The sequence below is a fragment of the Dendrobates tinctorius genome, unplaced genomic scaffold (assembly GCF_039654945.1).
Source record: "Dendrobates tinctorius isolate UK_male_01 unplaced genomic scaffold, ASM3965494v1 ptg000020l, whole genome shotgun sequence".
NCBI classification, from domain to species: domain Eukaryota; kingdom Metazoa; phylum Chordata; class Amphibia; order Anura; family Dendrobatidae; genus Dendrobates; species Dendrobates tinctorius.
Window position 1 is genome coordinate 7424974 of NW_027361688.1, and position 26771 is coordinate 7451744.

The window sequence follows — 26771 nt, forward strand, 5'->3', positions numbered from 1 at the left end:
GCTGAAAAGAGGCTGGAGCAAGCGTGTCCTATTCGACATCTCCTGATCTCAGCAGACGAGTCTGAGCAGCTGATGGGTGTTACTATGCATCATGGGTTCCCCCTTCCAGAGATTCATGATTCCCGCATCATCAGGATCTGTCTGCGGCGTCGCCACCACAGGTGGCGTCACGAATCATTCACTAATAAACTTTAATCATCATCCGCACACTCAACATTCCCCTTTTACAATGGACGTCCAGGGCCACGGACCGGGTCACAGCTACCGTGACATCTCCCATTGAAATCCACCGGGCCCGGCTCCGAGGACCCCTGGGGGTGCTCCACAGGCTTTGTACAGTGCGATGCAAAGCAATGGGATTTTTCCGCGCGGATTTGCTGCGGTTTTAAATCCGCAGCGGAGTGACACCTGTTCCATTGTCCAGGTGTCAAACCGTAGTGGAAAACAGCAGGCAAATCCGCAGATAAACCGCAGGTCACTTTACCTGCAGTTTTACCAGCAAATCCGCAGCTGAATCCGCACTGTGTGCACTCACCCTTAAGCCCCCGTCACACATAGCGATCTCGCTGTGTGTGACACTGACCAGCGACCGGCCCCCCTGCCGGTTATCGCTGATCGTCCTGGAATGGCCAGGACATTTTTTTGATCGCTGGTCTCCCGCTGGCCAGCACGCATCGCTGGGGGTGACAGGTGGGAGCCCGCTCGGTGTCGCTGGTGCTGATCGCTGTGAAGCTGTCTGTGTGACAGCTCACCAGCGATCATGTAGCGACTCACCAGCGATCCTGACAAGTTGATATCGCTGGCGGGATCGCTGATGAGTCGCTATGTGTGACGGGGCCCTTAGGCTAATCTTGCTACAGTGTTACCTATAAGAAATAGAAGGGTCAAACCCCTCCAATATTTTGGTGACTAGAAGGTGTCTCCCGCTTATCTCCTCCTCCATGATCAGCTTATGACCAGCTTTGCACACAAACCAATGGCTGATTTACTTTTTACATTGTCTGATACAGCAAAGATCTTATCTGTGGAGAGAATAGAAATAGTGATGAGGTTCACACAGAGGGGCGGCCGCAGCTTGTGGGCTGTTCCATGAATATTTACTTTTGGGGTGAGGGTGCTTCAATTTGTGATGAATTTTCTCATTCATTTCTCCCATACAGCTGATAATCGGTGCCGCACCTGATCGGTGGCCGCTTATCTCCGTCTACAGATTACAGATAATGGAATGAGGGCGGCTCATTCTCATCTTTTTTGCCTTATTGTTTGCCATTTTACACATTAAGATCTCTGCTTGCTGTCAGTGAATGAGTTTACATCTAGGAAGGGGTTAAACTTAAGAACTGCCATTTAATGGAGGCTCGGCGAATATAATATGCGCCTTAAATAAAATCTGTTTCCCACTCCTTCATTTCATCACGTCTCATAAAAACAAAAACAAAATGACAATCGAAGATGGCAGCCAATCTTATGACACTTCCTGTTGTCCTTTTTCCAAAATGGCCGTCACAGCAAAGCAGAAAAATGCTAGTATGTTTGTATATAAAAGAGACAGAACGGCCAAACTTCAGCTGCTTCCCTAATTCCTGATTTACCCGACTATGGCTAATTTTTTTTCATGTGCATGAAAAACCCCCTTTAAGAAAATTTTCAGGGACGCTTTTCTTTACGATATTTGCATTATTTTGATTTGTTCATTATTCGTGGCCACAAAGCACAGACGGGTAAATGTATTAATGCCGTCGTCATGACAGGGCCTCCTTGTCAGCGGCCTGGCTGGTATTATTTCATGGATGTGGTGGGATCACAGCCCCCCCAGTGTAGGCCGGGCGCTCGGTATAAATAGACTCCTGTGCCGCGAAGCCTTCGTACATAATTGTGAATACCTTTGACAACTATGGCCCTCTGTACAGCCGCCCTCCCCGCCGCTCTTCCTGTTAACACCCCACCTCAGACCTTCTTCAGGTGGAGGAGACCTCAGTGACCCCCCGATCCTTGAGCACACAAGACGCGGAAACACTGACCTCCTATTCTGCTCCCCGCACAGTACAATGGCTCCTGTGTGGTTCCTTACCTGCCGTCTGACATTCCCCCCTCCTATGTACCAGCAGCGAGAAATCCTCTCATTTTCATTATTTTATGGAATTTATCTTAAAGGGCCACGCACCTTAAAGGAATTCTCCATCTAAGATTTCGCTTTCCGAAAAATCTGATTAATTTATAGGACGGAATGATACGATAAGGCTGCTGCTCTTCGTCTTTTAGAAAAATGGCCGATTCACTTTGTGACTGACTGGTAGCTATGGATAAACTGCCTTAGCTACCGTGGCCTTTTATGTCGAAATGTGAGAGAGGCTTTGACTCGTACACACTGATAAACTGTATGAAACGTAGAAAAGACATCATGGCAGAAATGTGACAGAACCGGCACCAAGGAAAAGGTGAAGCCATTACCCATAGCAACCAATCATAAAGCAGTATGTGACAGCCACGGGTGCAACCATTATACCGCCAACCACGTGCTTCAAGTGTATGATCAAAAGGGTCTGACCAAAAATATCCCCACCAACCTCAAAAACAGTAGTGCGCATGTGTGACACCTCTCTATTTACCTCTATGGGGCGGCAATGGGCATGAGTCACATTTCTCCATTTCCATCTATGGGAGCGGTAATGCGCATGAGTCACATTTCTCCATTTTCATCTATGGGAGCGGTAATGCGCATGTGTGACACCTCTCTATTTACCTCTATGGGGCGGCAATGGGCATGAGTCACTTTTCTCCATTTCCATCTATGGGAGCGGTAATGCGCATGAGTCACATTTCTCCATTTCCATCTATGGGAGCGGTAATGCGCATGTGTGACACCTCTCTATTTGCCTCTATGGGGCGGCAATGGGCATGAGTCACTTTTCTCCATTTCCATCTATGGGAGCGGTAATGCGCATGAGTCACATTTCTCCATTTCCATCTATGGGAGCGGTAATGCGCATGTGTGACACCTCTCTGTTTACATCTATGGGAGCGGTAATGCGCATGTGTGACGCCTCTCCGTTTACATCTATGAGAGCGGTAATGCGCATGTGTGACGCCTCTCCGTTTACCTCTATGGGGCGGTAATGCGCATGTGTGACATCTCTGTTTACCTCTATGAGGCAGTAATGCGTATGTGACACCACTCTGTTTAGATCTATGGGAGTGTGTTGTGAGTTCATTTTCCCCTTCATTACTGAGGCCCGAGGAACTCCCTCTTCTGGTAAAGAAAGGTAGTGAGCCTGATTGTCAAACACCTGAGGCTGATGATTGTGACTGGCTGAGTGGCGTTACGGACTGGATATAATGCTGCCGACGCCCTTCTGCCCTGCGGGTGATTTCTCTGTGGGATCCTTGGAGACCAGTCTGAATTCCTGCTCCTCCAAAGCTAATTTGCTGCTCGGCCTTTTGCTTTTGTGCTTTGACTTTGTTTTTGCTTTGTTTTTCTGGATTTCTGCCATTCCCTGCTGGGGTGTGCTGAATTCATTTAGCTCTGTCTTCTGAAAATACCTGAGTGCTGATTCAGTTTTGGAAGCCTAGCTGCTTCAGGGCCTTTTTCATATCAGCTGGTTGGCTTATGTTTTTGATAGGGTTTTGGCAGATTGCAGACAGCAGCCTTCCTGTCCTTTCCTGTCTAGGTAGTTTTGTGGCCCCGTCTTTGCTCAGTCTATCTTTCTGTCTGTGTTAGTGTTTTCATCTTGCTTCACCGTCATTATATGTTGGGGGCTGCCTATTGCTTTGGGGTCTGCTCTGGGGCAGTTTAGATTTCCCCTTTCTTTCTTTAGGCCTATGTAATTCTCCGGCTGTGATCGAGGGGTCTAGAGCATCGTAGGAACCCCCCACGGCTACTGCTAGTTGTGTTGATAGGTTCAGGGGTCTGCAATCTGATAGTTGCCAACTTCTCTGGTTTTCTGGACTTATCTTGTATTTCTGCTTTTGCCTCCTACGGTGACTCATTCATAACAGGAGTGGTAATGCACATGTGTGACACCTCTCCATTTACCTCTATGGGGAAGTAATGCGCATGTGTGACACCTCTCCATTTACCTCTATGGGGCGGTAATGCGCATGTGTGACACTTCTATGAATGCACGTCTTTCATCCCCTCCATTAACCTCTATGTGAGCATTAATGCGATGTGTGACATCTCTCCACTTACTTCTATGGCAGGGTAATGCATGAGTGTGACAACTCTCCATTTACCTCTATGAGGCAGTAATGCGCATGCATGACACTTCTATGAATGCACATGCCTTTCATCCCCTCCATTAACTTCTATGGGGTAGGTAATGCGTATGCTTGACATCACTCCCCGACAGCAGTAATGCCCATGTGTGGCACCTCTTCCTTTCCTTCTGAATCCTATCTACGACCGCCTCTTCCAAAGACAGATAATGGAATGATGGTGACGTATGTGAACTTCTGGTCCGCTCACACAGAGGTCACAGGACCCCCATTCTTAGGGTATGTGTATACGGAGTTTTTTGGTGGTGCGGATTTTGTAGTAAAATCCGCAGATAAATCCGCAGGACTATCTGCGTTTTTGCCCTGCGGTTTCACACCTCATAATGGATGAGGTGTGAAACCGCAGCGGTTCTGCACAAAAGAATTGACATGCTGCGGATTGGAAACCGCGCGGAAAAATCCGCAGCATGTGCACAGCGTTTTCCAGTTTACCATTGAAAACAATGGTACTGTACAACGCACCTAAATCTGCTGCGGACCCGCAGCAGAATCCGCACCGTGTGCACATACCCTTAGAGACGCTTGATACACCCCTTTAACAAGATCATGATTGCCGAGATAGGATGCAACTGCAGCAAACTCTCAGCTGTGAGAACAAGGAACTAGTAACAAGGACTTCCTTCATCCAAGTTTCAGGTTGCTCCCCCTTCCCATTTCAGAGTGTTGTTTTTAACACCCCCATGTTTTGCTTCACTGACAACAAGCAGAGGCACCCAAGCATTTATTCAGATTCAGATTAACCACATTTCCTATCTCGGTTTCCCCTCCTGGCCGGCTGTGTAACCCCAGTGTAACAACCGCCATTACATTTTTCTACCCAGCTTTCCAGCAGCAGATTGACACAAGGACTTTCATTAGCAATTAATTGAATATTTCCCTGATGCGTCGGTGCCTCATTAAGGAGGTAATTATGGAGGGTGTAGCGGGCGAGACGAGTGTAGTGGCATCACCCTTCATATTAATTTTAGGTTTTTTCCGGTCTGCATATATTGAACCAATATTATCATATTCTAGATTAGGACTAATCCGGGCATTGACCAAGACACAATGACGTAACTTTGTCCACACTTCCGGCCTCGTTTGACGTATATAGGCCCGTCCTGGGCAAACATTCTACAAAACTAAAATCAACAATCTCTGGAATATATCTTCATTCTTTTTATTTAGATTTTTCTAATTTTGCACAATGGAAACCATCAGCAAGTTGCTGTTGTCAGATCTCAAGATTATAATATGTCTTTAGTTCTTTGCAAGGAGTTTTTCCTGAGTTGACACAAAACTATGTATCCAAGGAGCGTCCATGTCAATTGGATCTGATCAATCAGGCTGTACAATCAATTGGTAAACAACATAAACCTCTAGATCCATTGATAGTGATGTTCATCCTACTGTATATCACTCCAACTTCAATTATTTTGAGCTCAAATGAAAAATCAAGAATACGAATTAGCCGGTTTCACTTTTTTCCCCCACAGTTATAAATAGTTTAAATGGAAACCATCAGCAAGCTGCCGTTCATAGATCTTTTATACTTATACTGTGTATATGGTATTTTGCAAGCACAGTAGATTGCACCAAAGACATAAATCCAAAATTTACCTAACGTAAACTGAAGAAAATCCCGAACGTATTGTTAGCATTTCCTTATATTTTTTTTAATGTTTGTTATCATTTTGAAAGATGGAAACCATCAGTAAGCTGCTGTTGACAGATCTTAAATCTTTATTATGGGTCTTTAGTTAGATCATTCTAATTACAGTAAATAACTGGACTGCAACGTAAACCAAATATATCTCAGTAAAACCAGTCTAACCGTCCACGTCAGCGTGATCTGATCAATCAGGTTGTACAATCAATTACCGCCAATCGATCCATTGAGAGTCATATTACATTTATGTTACTCGGCCTTCAATTTTTTGGGCTCAAATGAAAAAGAAAGAAAACGAACCAGCAATTTCTAAAATATATCTGTGATTAAATTCTATATATTTATATCTATATACTGTGGATAGATAGATAGATAGAAATATACAGTACAGACCAAAAGTTTGGACAAACCTTCTCATTCAAAGAGCTTTCTTTATTTTCATGACTATGAAATATAATACAAATTCTAACAGTCTATTCAGTAGGACTATCAGCTGTGTATCCACCAGACTTCTGCACAACACAACTGATGGTCCCAACCCCATTTATAAGGCAAAAAATCCCACTTATTAAACCTGACAGGGCACACCTGTGAAGTGAAAACCATTTCCGGTGACTACCTCTTGAAGCTCATCCAGAGAATGCCAAGAGTGTGCAAAGCTGTAATCAAAGCAAAAGGTGGCTACTTTGAAGAACCTAGAATATAAGACATATTTTCAGTTGTGTCACACTTTTTTGTTAATTATATAATTCCACATGTGGTAATTCATAGTTTTGATGCCTTCAGAGTGAATCTACAATTTTCATAGTCATGAAAATAAAAGAAAACTCTTTGAATGAGAAGGTGTGTCCACACACACACACAGTGGGAAAAATACGTATTTGATCCGCTGCTGATTTGGCAGTTTTTCCCATCTACAAAAAATGGAGAGGGCTGTATTTTTTCTGTGAGAAACAGAATCTAAAGATAAAATCCAGAAAATCACATTGTAGGATTTTCACATAATTAATTTGTATTTTAGTGCATGAAATACATATATTCGAGTATAAGCCGACCCGAGTAAAAGCCGACCCCCCCCCCTCATTTTGCCACAAAAAAACTGGGAAAACTTATTGACTCGAGTATAAGCCTAGGGTGGAAAATGCAACAGCTACTGGTAAATAAATAAAAATAAAAAATAAATAAATACCAATAAAAGTAAAATTAATTTAGGCATCAGTAGGCTAAATGTTTTTGAATATCCATAATGAATCAGGATCCCCATATAATGCTTCATACAGTTCATGATGAGCCCCATAAGATGCTTCATACAAAATACACCCCATATAACGTTGCACAAAGGTTAATTTTGGCCCCATAGATGCTCCTGTTGTCAATTCCCTGGATCAGACTTCTGAACCGAAGCTCCCCCTGCTCCCTCCGGTGGTTACTGGAGGTAGTGGAGCTGGCCAGATTGACAGAGGTCTGCCACCCGGTGATGATGATGACAATTGGAGATCTGGGGTTACTGATTGGAGTATTTTAGTCTGCAGACTTCCTGCAATTCCTGCTGGTGATTGCTTTCCTGTTGATTCAGAGGTCTGATGTCTCCTGCCCTGATCCTGCATTGTTCAGCTAAGTGGTTCATTTGCTAATCCTTTGCATCTGATCTGGTTTTGTCTCTCTCTGCTTGTTGTGCGAGTTCAGCTTGCTCCTCTGGGGGCTGTGCTGGACCATCGCTCCATATGTTACAGCCTGTGTCAGTTTGCTCAGGCCCCTGTTATATTGGTCTCTTTTGCTTTGCTTCCAGTTCATACCCGAGTTCTGATATAGTGGGGGCGAAGTCGTGTGACTTCAGTGTTTTTTTGTACATCAGACGTGTTGGATTTTTCAGGGTTTTTTGCGTGATTGCAGACAGTGTCTTTCCTTTCCTGTCTAGTCAGTTTGGGCCCCACCGTTTTCTCAGTCTATTTTTCTGCCTGCATTTGTTTCTTCTTGTCTCACTGACAATATATATGTTTGGGGGCTATTCCTTTTGGGGTCTGCTCCGGGGCAGTTTAGATTTCACCTTTCTTGCTTTAGGCTTAGTTAGCTCTCCGGCTGTGCCGAGGCGTCTAGGGCATCGTAGGTAGGCTCCACGGCTACTGCTAGTTGTGTGGATAGGATCAGGGGTTTGCAATCCACTTAGTTACCAACCTCTCTGGTTTTCTGGTGGCTTAGCCTGTTCCTGCCATCCTCCTCGATGACCCATTCATAACATGCTCCATAAAGGTTATGGCCCCATAAGATGCTCCATAGAATAGGCCCCATATGCTGCGAATAAAAAAATGACATACTCACCTCTTGTCGCTGGGGGCCAGGTGCCGATGTCCTGAGCAGGTGGAGACACTGGAGCGCTATGGGGGCCAGGTGCTGGTGTCGCCACTGGCTTAGGGCCCCGGCACTTGCTATATTCACCTGTCCCCGTTCCACCGCCGCGCGCCGCTCTGTCTTCCGGGTCCTCTGTTCAGGCAGAGAGCGTGGTGCGCACTAACTACGTCATCGCACCCTCTGACCTGAACGTCACAGCCAGATGACATAGCGAACCGCAGCGGTGGAACGGGGACAGGTGAATATGGCATATACTCACCCCCTCCTGGCGTGGCTCTTCAGCCCCTGCTTCTCCCATGGTTTCGGGCACCGCAGCTCTTCCTTCCGTCAGCAGTCACGTGGTACCACTCATTAAAGTCATGAATATGTGCATAATCATGACGTTAACGAGTGGTACTACGTGACCGCTGAACACAGGCACCGAAGACCATGGGAGAAGCAGGGGCTGCAGAGACATGCCAGGAGGGGGTGAGTATGATCTGACACCCACGCTCCCCCACGACCCCCTGGCGTATATGCCTCAAGTATAAGCAGAGAGGGGCACTTTCAGCCTTAAAAAATGGGCTCGGCTTATACGGTATTTGATCACCGACCAACCAGCAAGAATTCTGTCTCTCACAGACCTGTTACTTTTCTGTAAGAAGCCTCCTACTCTGCACTCATTACCTGTATTAATTGCACCTGTTTGACCTCGTTACTTTTATGAAAGACACCTGTCCACACACTCAAACTCCAACTTCCCCACCATGGCCAAGACCAAAGAGCTAAGGACACCAGGGACAAAAATTGTAGACCTACACAAGGGTGTGATGGGCTACAGGACAATAGGTGAGCAGTTAGGTGAGAAGGCAACAACTGTTGGAGCAATTATTAGATGATAGAAGAAACAAGATGGCTGTCAGTCTTCCTTAGTCTGGGGCTCCATGCAAGGTCTAACCTCGTGGAGTAAGGATGGTTCTGAGAAAGGTCAGGAATCAGCCCAGAACTACAAAGGAGGACCTGGTCAATGACTTGAAGAGAGCTGAGACCACAGTCTCAAACATTATTGCTAGTAACACACTACACTGTCATTAATTAAAATCCTGCAGGGCATGTAAGGCCCCCTGCTCACGTCAGCACATGTCCAGGCCAGTTTGAAGTTCACCAATCACCATCTGGTTGATCTAGAGGAGGCATGGGAGGTCATGTGGTCAGATGAGACAAAATAGAACTATATGGTATCAACTCCACTCTCCGTGATAGGAGGAAGAAAAAGGATAAGTAAAACCCAAAGAACACCCTCCCAACCATGAAGCATGGTGGGAGATACTGTGGAGGTGCTTTTCTGTAAAGGGGACAGGATGACTTCACCGTACTGAAGGAAGGATGGATGGGGTCATGTATCGCGAGATTTGGGCAAACAAGCTCCTTCCCTCAGTAAGAGCATTGAAGATGGGTCATGGCTGAGTCTTCCAGCATGACAATGACCCGAAACACATAGCCAGGGCAACTAAGGAGTGATCCGTAATAAGTATTTCATGTTCCTGGAGTCCTAGGCCAGCCTCCAGACCTGAACCCAATAGAAAATCTTTGGAAGGAGCTGAAACTCAATGTTGCCCAGCGACAGCCCCAAAACCTCTGGAGAAGATCTGTATGGAAGAGGGGGCCAAAATCCCTGCTGCAGTGTGTGCAAACCTGGACAAGAACTACAGGAACCGTCTGACCACTGTAACTGCAAACAAAGGTTTCTGGACCAAATATTAAGTTCTTAGTTTTTCTATTGTATCAAATACTTATTTCATGTAATAAAAGTCTAAATAATTATGTGACAATCCTATAATGTGATTTTCTGGATTTTATCTTTAGATTCTGTCTCTCACAGGTGAAGTGTACCTACAATAAAAAAATTACAAACCTCTCCATTCTTTGTAGGGGGGAAAACTGCAAAATCGGCAGCGGATCAAATACTTATTTTCCCCACTGTATATATAAAATTTCGCTTAGTGGAAACCATCAGCCAGATGCCATTGATAGATCCTTTACACTTTTTATATATTATATTTATATATATTTTGTTATCCTTGCAAATACAGAAAATTCCTATAATTCAGCATGTTAATCCAGAAAGTATAGAATTGCAAAATAATGCGGAATAAAAAAAAAAAAAATAATGGGGATAAAATTTTAGGAAAAAATTGCTTGAAAAAAAAGTTTTGTGCCTGGAGATTTTGTATTGTTGGAAATGCAGTTTTATCTACATCTAACAATCTAGAATATTTGATAATCCGGCTCCGGTCCAGTCTCAGATTAACAGAATTTTACAGTATTTATCAGGTTGTTTGGATGTTACTGCGTCACTAAAGCCAATAAAAGTGACAATATGCAAACGAACAACAAAAAAAGCCTACAAATAAAGACTCCGCTATCCTGCTTGTTGATGGTTTCCAGATAATAAAAACATATATAACTGCACATGGTGATAACTAACTGGACAACAACCATAAAAAGATAATGACAGTAAAAGCCTGTGATGTCACATTTGACCTCTCCCATCTGTAGAGACATGAAGTCAAAGGTTGAGCTTCACTGACCTGAAAAGGGAGTGTAAAAAAAAACAAAAAAACATTAGAACAAAATAGATAAATATAAAAAGAAGCATAAGAATAAAATTTACTATAAAATATAAAAAAAATAATGAAAAAGTTAATAAAATGATACAAAAAAATTAAAATAAAAAAAATACAAAAGTAAAGAATAAAATAAAAATAATGAAAAAGTAAATAAATAAAATAAAAATACAATTATAAAGAATTGGGGGTCTCTGACCAATGTCCTTAAAGGGGTGTTACATCTTTCTATATAGGAGGCCTATGCCTTTCTATTATACTCTGTTTCAATCCCTCGCCATTATCCATATCTCTGCTTGCTGGCAGTGAATGTCAAAATTCTTATTTCTATCTTGAAACTTCCAGCTGCCACCACCGCTACACTGAAGCAGCACTGCATCTGTGTGAATAGCGGCCAATCGAGTGTTTCCATTCGCTGACAGCAATCAAACATCGCCCCTCCGTCCACAAGGCCGTGTCCGGTACTGCAGCTCTCCATTGAAGTGAATGGAGTGGAGTTGCGATGCCACCCACGACCTGTGGATAGATGTGAGGCTGGAGGACGACAGTCAGGGAGCTTTAGGGAATATGGAGTTCCCCTTTAAGTCCAGCGCTGGATTGCTGCCATCTTGTGGATCAGCAGCATTTACATAAGGGCGTTTTAATAAAGTGTAATCGTCCGGAGTGAGCGGCGGAGGATGTTTGTCTTGTGTGATCGTCATTATAGATGATTAAAATGTCAGCGCTGCCTGTTTACCGAGGAGAAAGTGCGCAGCCGGCGGGGGACTACAACTCCCAGCATGTCCTGACAGCCGCAGGGAGACCACTGCCTTACAGCACAGTATGTGGCCCCCTTTAATAAGGAGGATTACCACCATCAGGACATGCTGGGAGTTGTACTTTTCCCAAAAGCTGGAGGGGCACCGCTGCCCAACACTATACAAGGAAAGTATGTGCCGCCCTTCTCTTACTCGAGCCTTTGCCTATACAAACCATGAAGGCACGCTGAGAGTTATAGTTCCCCAACGGTTGAAGATTATCAGCTACACAACATGGATGAAAGGCCCCTCTAGTAATTGGGTCTTCTCTGAACTGTGCATTCTGGGAGTTGTGGACCCACAGCTGGAGAGATGCGGGCCTGCACTCTGCGATTAGAGGGTCATTGCCAGAGATTGAAGACCACAGACCTAAAATCAAAAGTATGTGACCCCCTTAGAGTGTTTGCTTACATCAGGGCATGCTGGGAGTTGTAGTTTCCAGGAATCCTGTGTGTGATTACATCCAGGAACAATTCTCCTATCTGTTCCCAGGAAAGCTGGGTGAGCACCAATACAGCCTCTACTACTGCTCTTAAAAGGGGTGGGCACTGACCTTTCCTGGGGTCCTGAATGCCACAAAATGGAAGAGGAAGATTTATCTCCAGTCAATCTGGGAAAGATGGTCAGCAGTAACAGAGGCTGCACAGACTGTCACCCAGCTTTCCCAGAAAGAGAACGAAGCCTTGGGGACTCACTCCTTTTCACCTGCAAGTAGAAGTAGGGACAGCAGACACGGAGGGCGAGTGCCGCTTTAAGAGCCTCATATGCCAGCGCCCGCGCTCTGCGCCAAAGCAAATGTTTATAGACCGGACTTGGACGTCTCGCTCTGGTGGAACCTCGCTAGAAAAGAACCAGGGCTGCCTGCAAATGTAATATCCGTCTCTTCAAGAATCTGAGCACTGCCATGACGGGCGATCACCCAGCTTTCTACAGATGCTGAGGAGCTTATACAGTTGTGTTGTTACATCCCTCCCCCCTCGTTCCTATTTTTCTGTGTTAGTCTCCACTGTCACTCTAGGACTCCAAATCCAGGAGGCTCAGTTGCTATTGATTGGCTACAGCGGTCATGTGTCATTCGAGCGGGAAAAAAAGCTCAGCCGATATGTGACTGTCAATCGGTGACTGACTGGCTGCAGCGGTCACATGAGGTTCCTATTAGAAGAAAAAGCAAGGAGGCCAACAGAGAACACGGGCAGCTGTACAGAGGAATGTCAGGAGTCTGGTACCATAGGCCAAAGTTAAAAAAACAAAAGCTAGTGGACTAACCCCCTTTAAGGAAGGCTGTCTGGCCCCACTCACTTCCCCATTAGGAGGCGAGCGGAACGGATGACATCACATCTGTTGAATGTGGTACTCGCCCCTCAGTGAGGAAATGAGCAGAAGCAGACAACCCCTTTAAGTCCCATGTACCTGTGTCAGATTTCACTGTTGCTCTTGCATTATGTTCATGAATCAGGTGGCTCAGGATGTGCAATGTGACAGTTTGGTAGCTGACTACAGCGCAGGGAGGATGTGGGAAACATGCGGCTCCCTCCATTTGCATGAGGACTTCTGAAAACCGCATGCGCGGACCCCTCTCCATTCCCAGCGGAGTGCGATGGAGACCCATTCTGGAAATTCTAGTTAGCACCTGCAATTATCTGTCATAGATGTTCTTCGAGGAGGCGCGCAGCAAACGAGGCGCACTTCTTAGAAAATCTTTTATTTCTTAGGAATTTACAAAGAAAAAGACACCATTCTAATAACTCTATATACACGGCGCCCCCCGGAGGACATGGCGATATCAAAGCCGGTCACGCATGTCGCTCAGGAAAATGATGTTGTCTGCAAGAGAAGAAGTGAGATTATTACCGACGTAAAGTATAAAAGCTGAGATTCAGACCCCTGAACGGTCAATCGACCCAAATAAGAATATTTTACACCTCGGGTTTCCAGCTATTTGGGAAAGCTGGATGATTTACAACATGGCTTCCACAAATGTTCCACCCAGCTTTTCAGACTCTTGAGTGGCAAACCAGTCATGTACAGCTTGTGTTGCCACTTGTGCATAGAACATGCTGTTACAGAGTCTGAGAAGGCTGGGTGATGACCAATATTACAACTCCCATGAGGCAGTCACTCAGCTTTCCTGAATGCCAAATCAACCTAGACAATAAAAAAATACCCACTAACCTTGTGCTTCTATCCAGTATGGAGTTAGGAAAAGATGTATAGAAAAAAACAATATAGCTGCCATTATGGACTTGTTATTCAGCTTTCCCAAGCTCCTGAGGGCTTAAGATTTGCTATTCTGTAGTCTTGTAAAGTTTGGTTATAACTACTATGGAGACGCTAACAACTGTTATCTCAGCTGTCTCAGACTCCTGAAAGTCAAATCAGTCAGGAAAAGTAGAGAATTACACTTTTTATTTTTGCATATCTTCTACCGGGGTGGAGTTTGGAAGAGTTGGGTGATGACCAATTTGTACAGCTTACATATGGGATGCCACCCAGCTTTTCCAAATCTCTGAACAGACAAATGATGGCCCCTCTGCTTCCATCTCTCTGCATAGGATTTGCTCTTTTGGAGCCTGGGAAAGATGGGTGACTACCGATAAGGAAACTACTACTGCTGTCACAGAAATGATCACTCAGCTTTCCGTGTTTCCTGAATGTCAACATATCGAAAGTTCACATTTCTTTGAAGTCTACGGCCCCATCAGTTGACATTATTCAGCTTTCCCAAGCTCCTGAATGGCAAAATCAGCTGAAATAAGTGGCAATGCCCTTTCCATAAAATATTCTGCTATGGAGTTTGGAAAAGCTGGGTGACTACCTTAAAAAAGCCACATTGAAAAGGACTCGGCTTTCATAGAAACCACCAAGAAAATGCCTGTCAGCGTATGCTGGGAGTTGTGGTCTCCTTAAGGTCCGGAAACTTTCACCACTCATCTCTCTAACGATTCATCCAGTTTATCTGGCCCGCCTCGCTCTCAGCCCCTGGCTGCTAATTATCCTGTCAGCATTTGTCACGGCCAGATGAAGTGTTATCATAGAAGCAGATAATATTTTCTCTGCTGCATCAAGCTGTCGTTCACTGTACAGAACGTCCTGAGGAGCCGAGAGCGGGGCGGACGGGGCCCGGATCCAAATCCTGCACGACACGTCCGCCCAGTAATACAATAATAATGATCAGACGCTAAAGAGATTATATATAGATGCAATCTGCATAAACAGCCGCGTCACATTACCGATCTTGCACAGTCCTCCAGAGCTGCACTCACTATTCTGCTGGTACAGTCACTGTGTACATACATTTCCTGAGTTACCTCCTGTATTATACCCCAGAGCTGCACTCACTATTCTGCTGGTGCAGTCACTGTGTACATACATTACTGATCCTGAGTTACATCCTGTATTATACCCCAGAGCTGCACTCACTATTCTGCTGGTGCTGTCACTGTGTACATACATTACATTACTGATCCTGAGTTACATCCTGTATTATACCCCAGAGCTGCACTCACTATTCTGCTGGTGCAGTCACTGTGCACATACATTACATTACTGATCCTGAGTTACTTCCTGTATTATACCCCAGAGCTGCGGTCACTATTCTGCTGGTGCTGTCACTGTGTACATACATTACATTACTGATCCTGAGTTACATCCTGTATTATACTCCAGAGCTGCACTCACTATTCTGCTGGTGCAGTCACTGTGTACATACATTACATTACTGATCCTGAGTTACATCCTGTATTATACTCCAGAGCTGCACTCACTATTCTGCTGGTGCAGTCACTGTGTACATACATTACATTACTGATCCTGAGTTACCTCCTGTATTATACCCCAGAGCTGTGCTGACTATTCTGCTGGTGCAGTCACTGTGTACATACATTACATTACTGATCCTGAGTTACCTCCTGTATTATACCCCAGAGCTGCACTCACTATTCTGCTGGTGCAGTCACTGTGTACATACATTACATTACTGATCCTGAGTTACATCCTGTATTATACCCCAGAGCTGCACTCACTATTCTGCTGGTGCAGTCACTGTGTACATACATTACATTACTGATCCTGAGTTACATCCTGTATTATACTCCAGAGCTGCCCTCACTGTTCTATTTCTATGACATTACCCATATATACCAGCAGTGTACCCTGCCGCAGACCTCGCATATTACAAATATACACTACTCTGCCTGTGGCCGCTGCTCCTCTGAATAGTAAGAAAGGGTCACACAGGGCACGGGGCAAACCCTTAGCCTGCAGTCCTGAGAGTGAAAGTCAAAGTGTTAAAATTGGGGAAACCTTTCATGTGGAGGCCTTGGGGAAGCAGTGGGGGAGGGGAGGTTACCGTACATGAACCATCAACAGGTTTTTAACTCACAAAGGACAGAACAATACAAACAATCCTTCTCTAGTTTAGAAATTGTGAGTCGGCGCTTAAGATCCCCAGCTTCATAAACAGTTAAAGGAAATGTTCAGGCCACCACTAGGGGGAGCTCACCGCATACAGATTTATTATTGAATTCAATGAGATCTGTGTGTGTTGGTGAGCTCCCCCTAGTGGAGGAGGAGGCTTCAAAATGGAATAATACCGATAATGGGCAGAGCTGTACAAATTAAAGGGGTTGTCCACTACTCCTATACAACAGCGGTACCATTTTCCTGTCCAGGGGACAGGATCGTCACCCACCTGCAATGATGGTGGTCGCTTGCCTGCGGACATTGTTCTTGTCAACGTACTCGCCGTAGTCGATTTTCCCTTCCACGTAGACGCGAGCCCTGAGGACGCAATAATTCATGGTCGGTGGAACTGTCATATAAGCAATTTCCCCTGTCTAGTCTATAATCCACCATGCTGGGAGTTGTAGTGTTTTCCCAGTACTTCTCACCCTTTCTTGATGTGCTGATGTGCTACGTCTCGGAGTCCGGGACGGAAAACGGATATCCGGTGCCAGGTCGTCTTCTGGTTGACGTCTCCCGCTGAGATAGAAAAAGAAGATAATTCAAATCCTGCTCCGCCTGAATCTGCAGTAGGAGTAGACTGCGGTGCAGCTTCTGACCCAGCCAGGTGAGGCCCCAAATACCAAGGGGGTCACCGGAGAAAACGCCAAAGTCCTCCATCAATCTATACAAGTGACTGAACCAAAGACACGAAAAAATGGAGTAAACAAAGACCACTGGTGCAAGGGAAGATATTAAAATAAGTGCCATGTAGCTGTAGTGCTTGACCATAGTTGGAGGAGACAGAGTGTGCCCACCAGGCACAGCCCCGACGCACGTTTCGTGCATGCTTTGTTCAAGGTGAATATGACAACATTGTAGTCCTGCCATCTATTTATACCTCCGGGTACAGGTGCCGCATGAGCAGTGTGATCCCCCTTGAAAAAGCATACGCGAAACGCGTCGGGACTGTGCCTCGTGTTCGCACTCAGTCTCCTTCAACTATGGGTAGGCACTACAGCTACATGGCACTTTTAAAGCACCGTCACTTTAACTTACACAACCGTTCAAAAGTTTAGGGTCACTTAGAAATTTCCCTATTTTTGAAAGAAATGCAGTTTTTTCCAATGAAACTAGCGTTAAATGATTCAGAAATACACTCTATACATTGTTAATGTGGTAAATGACTATTCTAGCTGCAAACGTCTGGTTTGTATTGCAATATCTTCACAGGTGTATAGAGGCCCATTTCCAACAGCCATCACTCCAGTGTTCTTGTGGTACTTTGTGTTTGCTAACTGTGTAAGAAGGCTAATGGATGGTTAGAATACCCTTGTGCAAGGATGTTAGCACAGCTGAAAACAGTTTGGCTGATTAGAGAAGCTATAAACCTGACCTTCTTTTGAGCTAGTTGACAATCTGGAGCATTACATTTGTTGGTTCCATTAAACTCTCAAAATGGCCGGAAAAAAAGAACTTTCATGTGAGACTCGACAGTCTATTCTTGTTCTTAGAAATGAAGGCTATTCCATGCGAGAGATTGCCAAGAAACTGAAGATTTCCTACAACGGTGTGTACTACTCCCTTCAGAGGAGCACAAACAGGCTCTAACCAGAGTAGAAAGAGAAGTGAGAGGCCGCGCTGCACAACTGAGCAACAAGACAAGTACATTAGAGTCTGTAGTTTGAGAAATAGACGCCTCACAGGTCCTTAACTAGCAGCTTCATATAGTACACGCAAAATGTCAGTGTCAACATCTACAGTCAAGAGGCAACTCCGGGATGCTGGCCTTCAGGGCAGAGTGGCAAAGAAAAAGCCATATCTGAGACTGGCTAATAAAAGGAAAAAGGTTAATATGGGCGAAAGAACACAGACATTGGACAGAGGAAGATTGGTATAAAGTGTTATGACAGACGAATCCAAGTTTGAGGTGTTTGGATCAAACAGAAGAACATTTGTGAGACGCAGAACCACTGAAAAGATGCTGGAAGAGTGCCTGACGCCATCTGTCAAGCATGGTGGAGGTAATGTGATGGTCTGGGGTTGCTTTGGTGCTGGTAAAGTGGGAGATTTGTACAAGGTAAAGGGATTTTGAATAAGGAAGGCTATCTATTTTACAACTCCATGCCATACCCTGTGGACAGCGCTTGATTGGAGCCAATTTCATCCTACAACAGGACAATGACCCAGAGCACACCTCCAAATTATGGAAAAACTATATAGGGAAGAAGCAGGCAGCTGGTATTCTATCTGTAATGGAGTGGCCAGCGCAGTCACCAGATCTCAACCCCATTGAGCTGTTGTGGGAGCAGCTTGACCGTATGGTGCCCATCAAGCCAAACCAACTTGTGGGAGGGGCTTCTGGAAGCATGGGGGGGGGGGGAAATTTCTCCAGATTACCTCAGCACATTAACTACTAGAATGCCAAAAGGTCTGCGATGCTGGAATTGCTGCAAAGGGAGCATTCTTTGACGAAAGCAAAGTCTGAAGGGGAAAATTATTTCAAAATAATTTTTTTTCTTTTTTCAAACCTTGTCAATGTCTGGACGAGATTTTACATTCATTTGATTAATAAAAGTTTGAGTTTTCATGGAAAACACAAAATTGTCTGGGTGACCCCAAACTTTTGAACAGTAGTGTAACTAACTTTACTGTCATGCCGACTCTGCTGTGTGTTAAGGACATCGTTCATTCTACTTCTGGTTGTCGGTGTGCACACCCATATGGATTGGTTTAGGGGCCTGATGTTGTTTTTCTCACCCTCTGTTTTTCTCTTTTTAGTGAGCTGCAGTACCGGCCGCAGCCACACAGACTGATCTGGCGCTGTTTCAAAAACTCAGATGCGGCTGTGGTGATCGCTTTGATCAGTCCATCTTAAAAGGGGTGAGGGGGGGCCTATAAAAAAAAAAAATGGCTTTTTCTGCTCACTTGTCTGGAACACCTCGCTCTCGCCCGACCTCCATAGCTCATTCGTGGCCACCGAGAAAATGGTCACTGGGTTCTTGCCCTCGGCTTGTCTCATTACCGGATCTTGGCCGACTCTACCCAATATCTGCACCCGATTCAGCGCTGAAACACAAACATTTATTCGTTTTCTATGGGGTTTTTTTTGGAAAAAAATAAATAAAATTCCATTACATTATGTGATGCCATCATTAACAAATTAGAGGGGTTGTCCAAGATGGGTGGGGGTCCGATCAGCTGATCCCAAGTCCTACGGTCGCCAGATGTAGAGAACAGTGCCGCAGAATGTATAGTGGCCACTCTCAGGTACTGCAGCTCCAATCCTATTGATATGAACGGGAGCAGAGCTGCAGTACCAAGAATGGTCATCGGCTAACAGCTGATAGGAGGGGGTGCCCAGTGTCGGACCCCCACCGATCTGATACTGGTGACCTGTCCTAAGTAAGAAGTCATCAATCGTTTAATCCTGGCCTTCCCCTGTAATACTGCGTGGAGGGAGCTCTTGCTTTGCCTGGTTTCTTCTCTAGTGCCCGCCAGGTCAGTACATGCAGACAATCCTGTTAGAAAGGAAATAATGGGGGGTGGGATGATCGGTGAGCAGAGCTGTAATGTGGGGGTCACTATCAATCAGGGGAGTACCAAGAAAATTCATGGCAACACGAGGGTTGTAGGAGGGGACCCCCACTCAGAAAACCACTCTATTGGCCATAGGGAAAAGCTGCTAAAGTAGAGGCTCGACTCCCCTGACACACATCGAAGCCTCAACCACCCCCAATACGCGACTCCCCCGACGCGCATCGTGGTCTCGACCTTGCATAACATGGGCAACCATATAACAAAGTTGTCTCAGTACAACTGCTCCATCTACAGGTTACACCGAGCAATTACACCTAGGAGCTGCGGCTCATTTATCTTTTGGGCAGGAGAATTGCTCATCCCCCATCCTGCCCTACAAATAAAAAAAATTACTAAAAATCCAAAGACAGAGGAAATCCTACTCACATCGTTCCAAAATCCCTGATTCTGAGCTCTGAAACCGGACCGACTGCTGGAAAATCTGTTAAAATTAAGAGGAAAAAAAAAAAAGTAAGGTTTACAAGGATCGACTCTTTGGTTGCTGCGTCCTTCTGGCACTGGATTACCAATCATATCGCAGCTTTCAGTTTTCAAGTCTTTTTGACACAGAAAGCAGGAATCTGATTGGCTGTCGGTGACAACTCCCCCGACCTCTTTATACCTACCTGCGTGGCGGCTCTGCGAAACATTTCGATTATTTGAGTTTTTGGCTTCTCGGGAAATATTTATCACCTGTAGAACAAAAATCTACATTATTCACATCATCTACAATCCCTGTCATGGGAGTTTTAAGAATGTGGAAACCATCAGCAAGCTGCAGCCGACAGATCTGTTAGTAAGATAACAAGGTCAGTGTGTAGTATGTGAGCGGACCAAGTGCCTAATTGTGTAGGAGACAAAAAAAATATATATATATATTTTTTTTTTAGGAAACCATCATTACGATGCTGTTGATGGATCCTGATGCTCTATGTTATTATTATTATTAATTTATATAGTGCCATTAATTCCATGGTGCTGTACATGAGAAGGGGGGTTACATACAAAGATATAGATATCGTTAACAGTAAACAAATTTACAGTGACAGACTGGTACAGAGGGGAGGGGACCCTGTCCTTACAGACTTACATTCTACGGGATAGTGGGGAAAAAACAGAAGGTCGGGGGTGCAGCAGCTCTGATGGTGATGAGGCGGCGGCTCAGGCGGTGATGAGGAGGCAGAATGGTCATTGCAGGCTGTAAGCTTTCCTGAAGAGATGGGTTTTCAGGTTCCGTATGAAGGATCCGAGGGTGGTGGATAATCGGATGTGTTGAGGCAAGGCATTCCAGAGGATAGGGGAAATTGGGAGAAACCTTGGAGGCGGTTGTGTGAGGAATGAATAACTAGTGACGTTATAGCGATATTGCTAGCGATATCACTGTGTCTGATACTTACCTACAACCCGCTCCCCTGCTGGTTATCGCTGATCGCGCGAGAACGTCTTGGACCATTTCTCGTCGTCAGCTTCCTGCTGTGACGACGAGCGACGCGTGGAGCCGGGCGGGAGGAAGCAGGATCGCCGCATCTGACGGGTAAGTAGCGACCCCCGTCTCCAGCGATGTCGCTGGTGAGATCTGCCTGTGTGGCAGCTCACTAGCGACCACTTGGCGATGTACCAGTGATCCTGACCGTGTCATATCGCTGGTCGGGATCGCTGGTACATCGCCAAGTGTGACAGTAGCATTACACATAGCAATAGCAATATCGCTGTAACGTCACCGATTTTGTGACGTAGCAGCGATATTGCTAGCGATATCGCTATGTCTGATACCTCCGACCGGCTCCCCCGCTGCTTATCGCTGGTCGCGCGAGAAAGTCCTGCATCATTTCTCGTCGGGCGCTTCCTGTGGCGCCGACGAGCGACGGGAGGTCGTCAGGATCGCCGCGTCTGACAGGTAAGTAGCGACCCCGACCCCTGCGATGTCGCTGGTGAGATCTGCCTGTTTGGCAGCTTACTAGCGACCACTTAGCGATGTACCAGCGATCCATATCATTGTCGGGATCGCTGGTGCATTGCTAAGTGTAACGGTACCCTTAGTAGTGTGAACTGGATTCATTGGGGAATTGGGAGCCAGTGGAGGGATTTGCAGAGGGGGGAGACAGGGGAGTAGCGAGGTGGATTAGTCGGGCAGCAGACTTGAGGACAGACTGGAGTGGTGCAAGAGAGTTAGCAGGGAGGCCACAGAGGAGTGTGTTGCAGTAGTCAAGGCGGGAGGAGATAATGAGGGCATGTACAAGAGTTTTAGCAGATTGAGGGCTGAGGAAGGAACGGATTCTGGAAATATTTTTGAGTTGGAGGCGACAGGAGGTGGCAAGAGATTGGACGTGTGGTTTGAAGGACAGGGCAGAATCGAGTGTTACTCCGTGGCAGCGGATTTCAGGTGTGGGAGAGAGTGTGATGCCGTTTACCATAATAGACAGATCGGGTAGGGAAGATACGTGAGATGGAGGAATGATAATGAGTTCAGTTTTGTCTACGTTGAGTTTTAGGAAGCGAGAGGAGAAGGAGGAGGATATGGCTGATAGACACTCCGGGATTCTGGACAGCAGAGAGGTGACATCTGGGCCAGAGAGGTAGATCTGAGAGTCGTCCGCATACAGGTGGTACTGGAAGCCATGGGACTTTAGGAGTTGTCCTAGGCCAAGAGTATAGATGGAAAAAAGTAGGGGCCCCAGGACAGAGCCTTGGGGGACTCCAACAGAGAGGGGGCGGGATGAGGAGGTAGTGTGGGAGTGGGAAACGCTAGATGTGCGGTCAGAAAGGTATGAGGAAATCCAGGACAGGGCAAGGTCTTTGATGCCAAGGGAAGAAAGAATCTGTAGCAGTAGGCAGTGGTCAACTGTGTCAAAGGCAGAGGACAGGTCAAGAAGGAGGAGGATGGAGAACTGTCTGTTAGCTTTGGCTGTAAGTCATTAGTAATTTTGGTCAGGGCAGTTTCAGTGGAGTGGTGGGGCGGAAGCCAGATTGCAGGATGTCAAGGAGGGAGTTAGATGAGAAGTGGGAGGAAAGTTGAGCATGGACATGCTGTTCAAGGAGTTTGGAAGCAAACGGGAGCAGTGATATGGGGCGATAGCTAGGCATAGCAGTTGGGTCAAGGTTTGATTTTTTGAGGATGGGTGTTATGGTGGCATGTTTGAAGGCAGAGGGGAAGGTACCAGAAGTTAGAGATAGGTTGAAGAGATGGGTTAGGGCTGGAATGATCATGTTTGTGAGGTTGGGGAGCAGGTGGGAAGGGATGGGGTCAAGTGCACAGGTGGTGAGGCGTGATTTGGAAAGGAGATGAGTAAGCTCTCCTTCAGTGATGTTGGAGAGGGAGGTTATTAGGGAAGGGCAGAGGTCTGGAATGTGGAGTGGTTGGGGTGGTGGAACTGTAAAGGTTTGCCTTGTTTGGTCAATCTTGTTTTTGAAGTAGGTGCAAAGTCCTCAGCAGAGATGAGGGGAGTTGGAGGTGGCAGTGGTGTGCGGAGGAGAGAGTTGAATGTACTAGAATGATGCCCAGGACCCGCCAGAAGATGAATAAAATATTCCCATTACCAGGGGGATGTCCGTGGTCTCCTCCTCCCTGACGTCTCTCAGGAGCCACTTTTGTAAGAAATCGGAGTCTATTAGTCTTATAAAAAAAAAAAAAATATCAACAGCTTGCTGATGGTTTCCACTTTGAAAAAGGTTTCTTTTTCCATACTCAAACTGAGAGTGTTATGGGATGAAGGGAGACGTCGCTGCTCCTGACAACTCTAGGAAGTCTGGACGTATTGACTAATACGCCTAAGGGGGAGAGGGTCGACACCCCCAGGGGACATAGGCACGGCGCCAGACACCCCCCTCCCAGGGGGCATGGCGGCAGACAACCCTGGGGGACACGGGAACGGCGGCAGACACAACCACAGATGAGGCATAAAAACAATGCCCGACTCTCCTGGGGGCTTTGGCACAGCAGATGAGGCCTCTGGGACGCTCCTCCGGGAACATCCCCTGCCGCTTTTAGGGACAGGGCCCCTAATGCTGCAAGTTTCGCAACTGGTGACTGAAAACCAAGCGGGTCTGGATTTCTCGTGATTATTGCGCCTCATCTCTCCACGGTCATCACATTACCAATCATTGCAGCCGATGTCTGTAGATATCCAGGCTGCCTGCATCAGTGTAGCACCAGAAGTCCCAGCAGGCCATGCTGTCCTGTACCTGCCACTCCCAGTCAGGCAGAACTGAGCTGTAAACCCATTATCCGCCCCCAATTATCATCACTCACCTCACCAGGGTCAGTGTCCCCTACACATGTGATCAGCAGCAGGGGGAAGAGAGATTCTGTGACACACGTCCTTACTTCCGGCGCAAGACGGCTCACTTCCGCCCCACTTCCGGCAGCTTGCTCATTCCCCGCTTCCGGTAGTTCCGTATAATTAATTTCCTGTGAAAACGTAAACAATTGTTGACAGATTTGTGTTCGATGTGACAGATAAATAACCGGCCACCATTATGCGTTTCTGTAAGGGTTTCTGCATTTTTTCCCCCTTTTTGGCTCTCGTTCTGCTGCAATTCCAGCCGCGATCACCAGGTGGCGCCGCTACCGCTTTGTGTTTTCTGCTTTACTATGTGAAATTCCTCGAGTCGCCGGCAGATGGCGATCCTTCCACTGGGTTATTTATACCTGCTGGGTAACAAAAACTCCTTGGTGGCCGGCAGGTGGCGCTTTATATTCATCTGTAGGAAGTTGCTGCCCCCTATAGGGGCTCACTGGGGAGTTGATGTGAATGTGGCTCCTTATCATGACTGAAGTCATTAATAAATAAACCAGGGACATTTTATAGAGAGTCTATAGAAGGCGCCATGTCCATGTGGCGGTATTATGGCTGGTTTTTCTTTTCTTTGCACCTATTGGCAGCTTACGCCGCCTTATACATAACCAAACACAGATCCCATGGAGTGCAGTCCCCTATCTATAGGTCATAGTCTGTAGCAGTCAGGCCAGAGCTGCCATTGGAGACTAGGCTTCAATAACTGGCCCATTATGGTGTCTGCATTGGTCATCAGTGACTGTATCTGGCCTAAACGTGTTTCCTATAAGATAAGTGGAGCCGGATGTGCACAGCCGCCATTTCTCCCCATGTTTAGTAAAAAAAAAAAAAAAAAGATCGTAGTCAGGGCTGGATTGATCCAATAAGATGCCAGAAAATCAGCTCCGTAGGTTCAGACTCCTACACAAAAAGTCCCACTGACCCTGTATGAAGAACAAAATATGCTGAATCCATGCATTTGTGTACTGTCACCACTAGAGGGCGCTCTGCTTTATGGAGTTTATGCATTAGCTCCCTCTACTGGTGGCTGTACATAGTAACATAGTTTTGAATACTGAAGGAAGACCTTATGTCCATCTAGTTCAGCCTACTTTTAGTGCAGCCGTTCTGCATTGTTGATCCTGGGGAAAGCAAAAAAAAAACCAGAGTGAAGAAGCCAATATTCTCCATAGGGAAAAAAAAATTCCTTCCCCTAAGCTGGGTCAACCATCTACCTATAATATTCTGTTATTCGTAACCTTCTATACTGTTACTCACATTCATTCAGTGAGTTGGCCATCACCACTTCCTCAGGAAGAGAATTCCAGAGCCTCACTGCTCTTACCGTGAAGAACCCTCTTCTATGCTGGTGCAGAAATCGTCTTTCCTCCAAACGAAGAGAATGCCCCCTTGTCCTTGTCACAGTCCTTGGTACAAACAGTTCATTGGAGAGATCTCTGTATTGCCCTCTGATATACTTGTACATATATTTATTCGGACTCCCATGACAGCACCACGAGAGAGGGGATCCGCCCTATAGGAACAGGAAACCTACAGATACAAAAGGGCGGTACCTCTCCCACGCATCAGTTGGTTTCCTGTTCCTGAGGGGACGGGATCCTACAGAAGAATGGGATCCCAGGCCGGCCAGCCGACACCGGTAGCGAGGGGGTCTCCTACCTCGGCTTGGTTCGGATTTTCTGGAAGACGCCACGGTGGCCCAGGATGGGTATCACGGCGGTGGCGTGGACAGCAGGGAGCGGCGTCCGGAGGATGGCCGTCTCCGGAATTAAGCCGCCGCCGGTAAGTATTCCCCCCCCGGGGATTCCCGGCTCCGGCGGCGCAGATAGGTTGCCAGAGCTGTGCAGAGGGCTGCGACCGGGCGCTGCTCCGGAGCTCCCAGGCGTCCCGCGGAGCTTCCGGCGTTTCCGGGGTAGCGGTGACGTCAGGGGGCGGGCGGAGGAGGCGCTTCCGGGTCAGCGCGCTACTGCGCATGCGCGGCGATCCCAAGATGGCGGCGCCCATCGGAAACACCGATGGCGCGCGGTGGGGCGCCAGCTGGGGTAGGGAGATCCGTTAAGGGGGGGGAGGGGCGCGGCATGGAAACTGCTGACCGGAGGAGGGGTATTTAGGCGGGACCCGGGCAGGGTACCTTGCCTTGGCCACATTACTACACGCAGCAGTGTGCAGCCGCAGCAGCAGCAGTGGTGATGGAAAGCGATCGAGAGCAGCAGCGACAGAAGCAAGGGCAGCAGCGGCAGACATCACTGCCGCCCCTGGATGACCTTCGGCAGGTCAAACAGAAAAAGAAAGGGTCCCGTGACAGTAATGCGGGACGAAGTGACCAGTCCACTCGTAAAAGCTCCTCCAGGCAGACAGGAGCATCGGCTGAAAGAAATCCCCCTCATTCTCCGGTACTTGATTGTGGCACTGGTAAGTGATCTTCGTGAAAGTTCACTCAGTGACGGGACCCCCCTTCTGTGTTTTTCTTTTTCTAGGGAAAAAAAGCTACAAATAAAAATAAACATAGGGAATGCGCACTCTGTGCATGCCCATTACCGGACGCGTGCCTCAAAAGATTGTGCCCCCCTTGTATTCAGCAGACGGTGGCAGAAGAGTCGCCTGCAGTAGCGGCGAGTTTGAGAGACATTGTCAGGGTAGAAATGAGGGAAACCCTAAAGTCCTTGTCTCAGCCGCAAAGTCTAAGGGGCGAGGTCCCGGCGGAGTCTGATTCCTCGGCAGAGTGGAGAAAAAGCAGAGACTCCCAGGCCTCATCTCCCTCGTCCTCTTCAGGAGAAGAGGA

The 26771-nt window shown here is 46.6% G+C and overlaps 1 protein-coding gene across 2 annotated transcripts; it reads right to left on the reverse strand.

Annotated features, from left to right (window-relative positions):
- Window positions 1-13361: 13361 nt before the first annotated feature.
- On the reverse strand, window positions 13362-24095 carry SSBP1 (single stranded DNA binding protein 1). Of its 2 annotated transcripts, none has more exons than XM_073567573.1 (7): window positions 23944-24095; window positions 20321-20387; window positions 20082-20136; window positions 19044-19184; window positions 16565-16655; window positions 16366-16454; window positions 13362-13499 (listed from the first exon to the last, which is right to left on the reverse strand). In XM_073567573.1, exons 2-7 carry the CDS (start codon window positions 20342-20344, stop codon window positions 13459-13461), a joined length of 441 nt encoding a protein of 146 aa, XP_073423674.1. In that variant the 5' UTR covers window positions 20345-20387; window positions 23944-24095; the 3' UTR covers window positions 13362-13458. The 2 variants fall into 2 exon arrangements, with proteins under 2 accessions (XP_073423674.1, XP_073423675.1); XM_073567574.1 differs by lacking the exon at window positions 23944-24095 and adding an exon at window positions 23790-23929.
- Between the last annotated feature and the right edge of the window lie 2676 nt (window positions 24096-26771).

Coding starts and splice junctions, on each gene's coding strand:
- SSBP1 (XM_073567573.1), bottom strand. CDS start 20,344: ATGTTTCGCAGAGCCGCCACGCAG. Junction 20,137..20,320: donor TTCGCAGAGCCGCCACGCAG/GTAGGTATAAAG, acceptor TAATTTTAACAG/ATTTTCCAGCAGTCGGTCCG. Junction 16,656..19,043: donor GAGCGAGGTGTTCCAGACAA/GTGAGCAGAAAA, acceptor TTTCTATCTCAG/CGGGAGACGTCAACCAGAAG.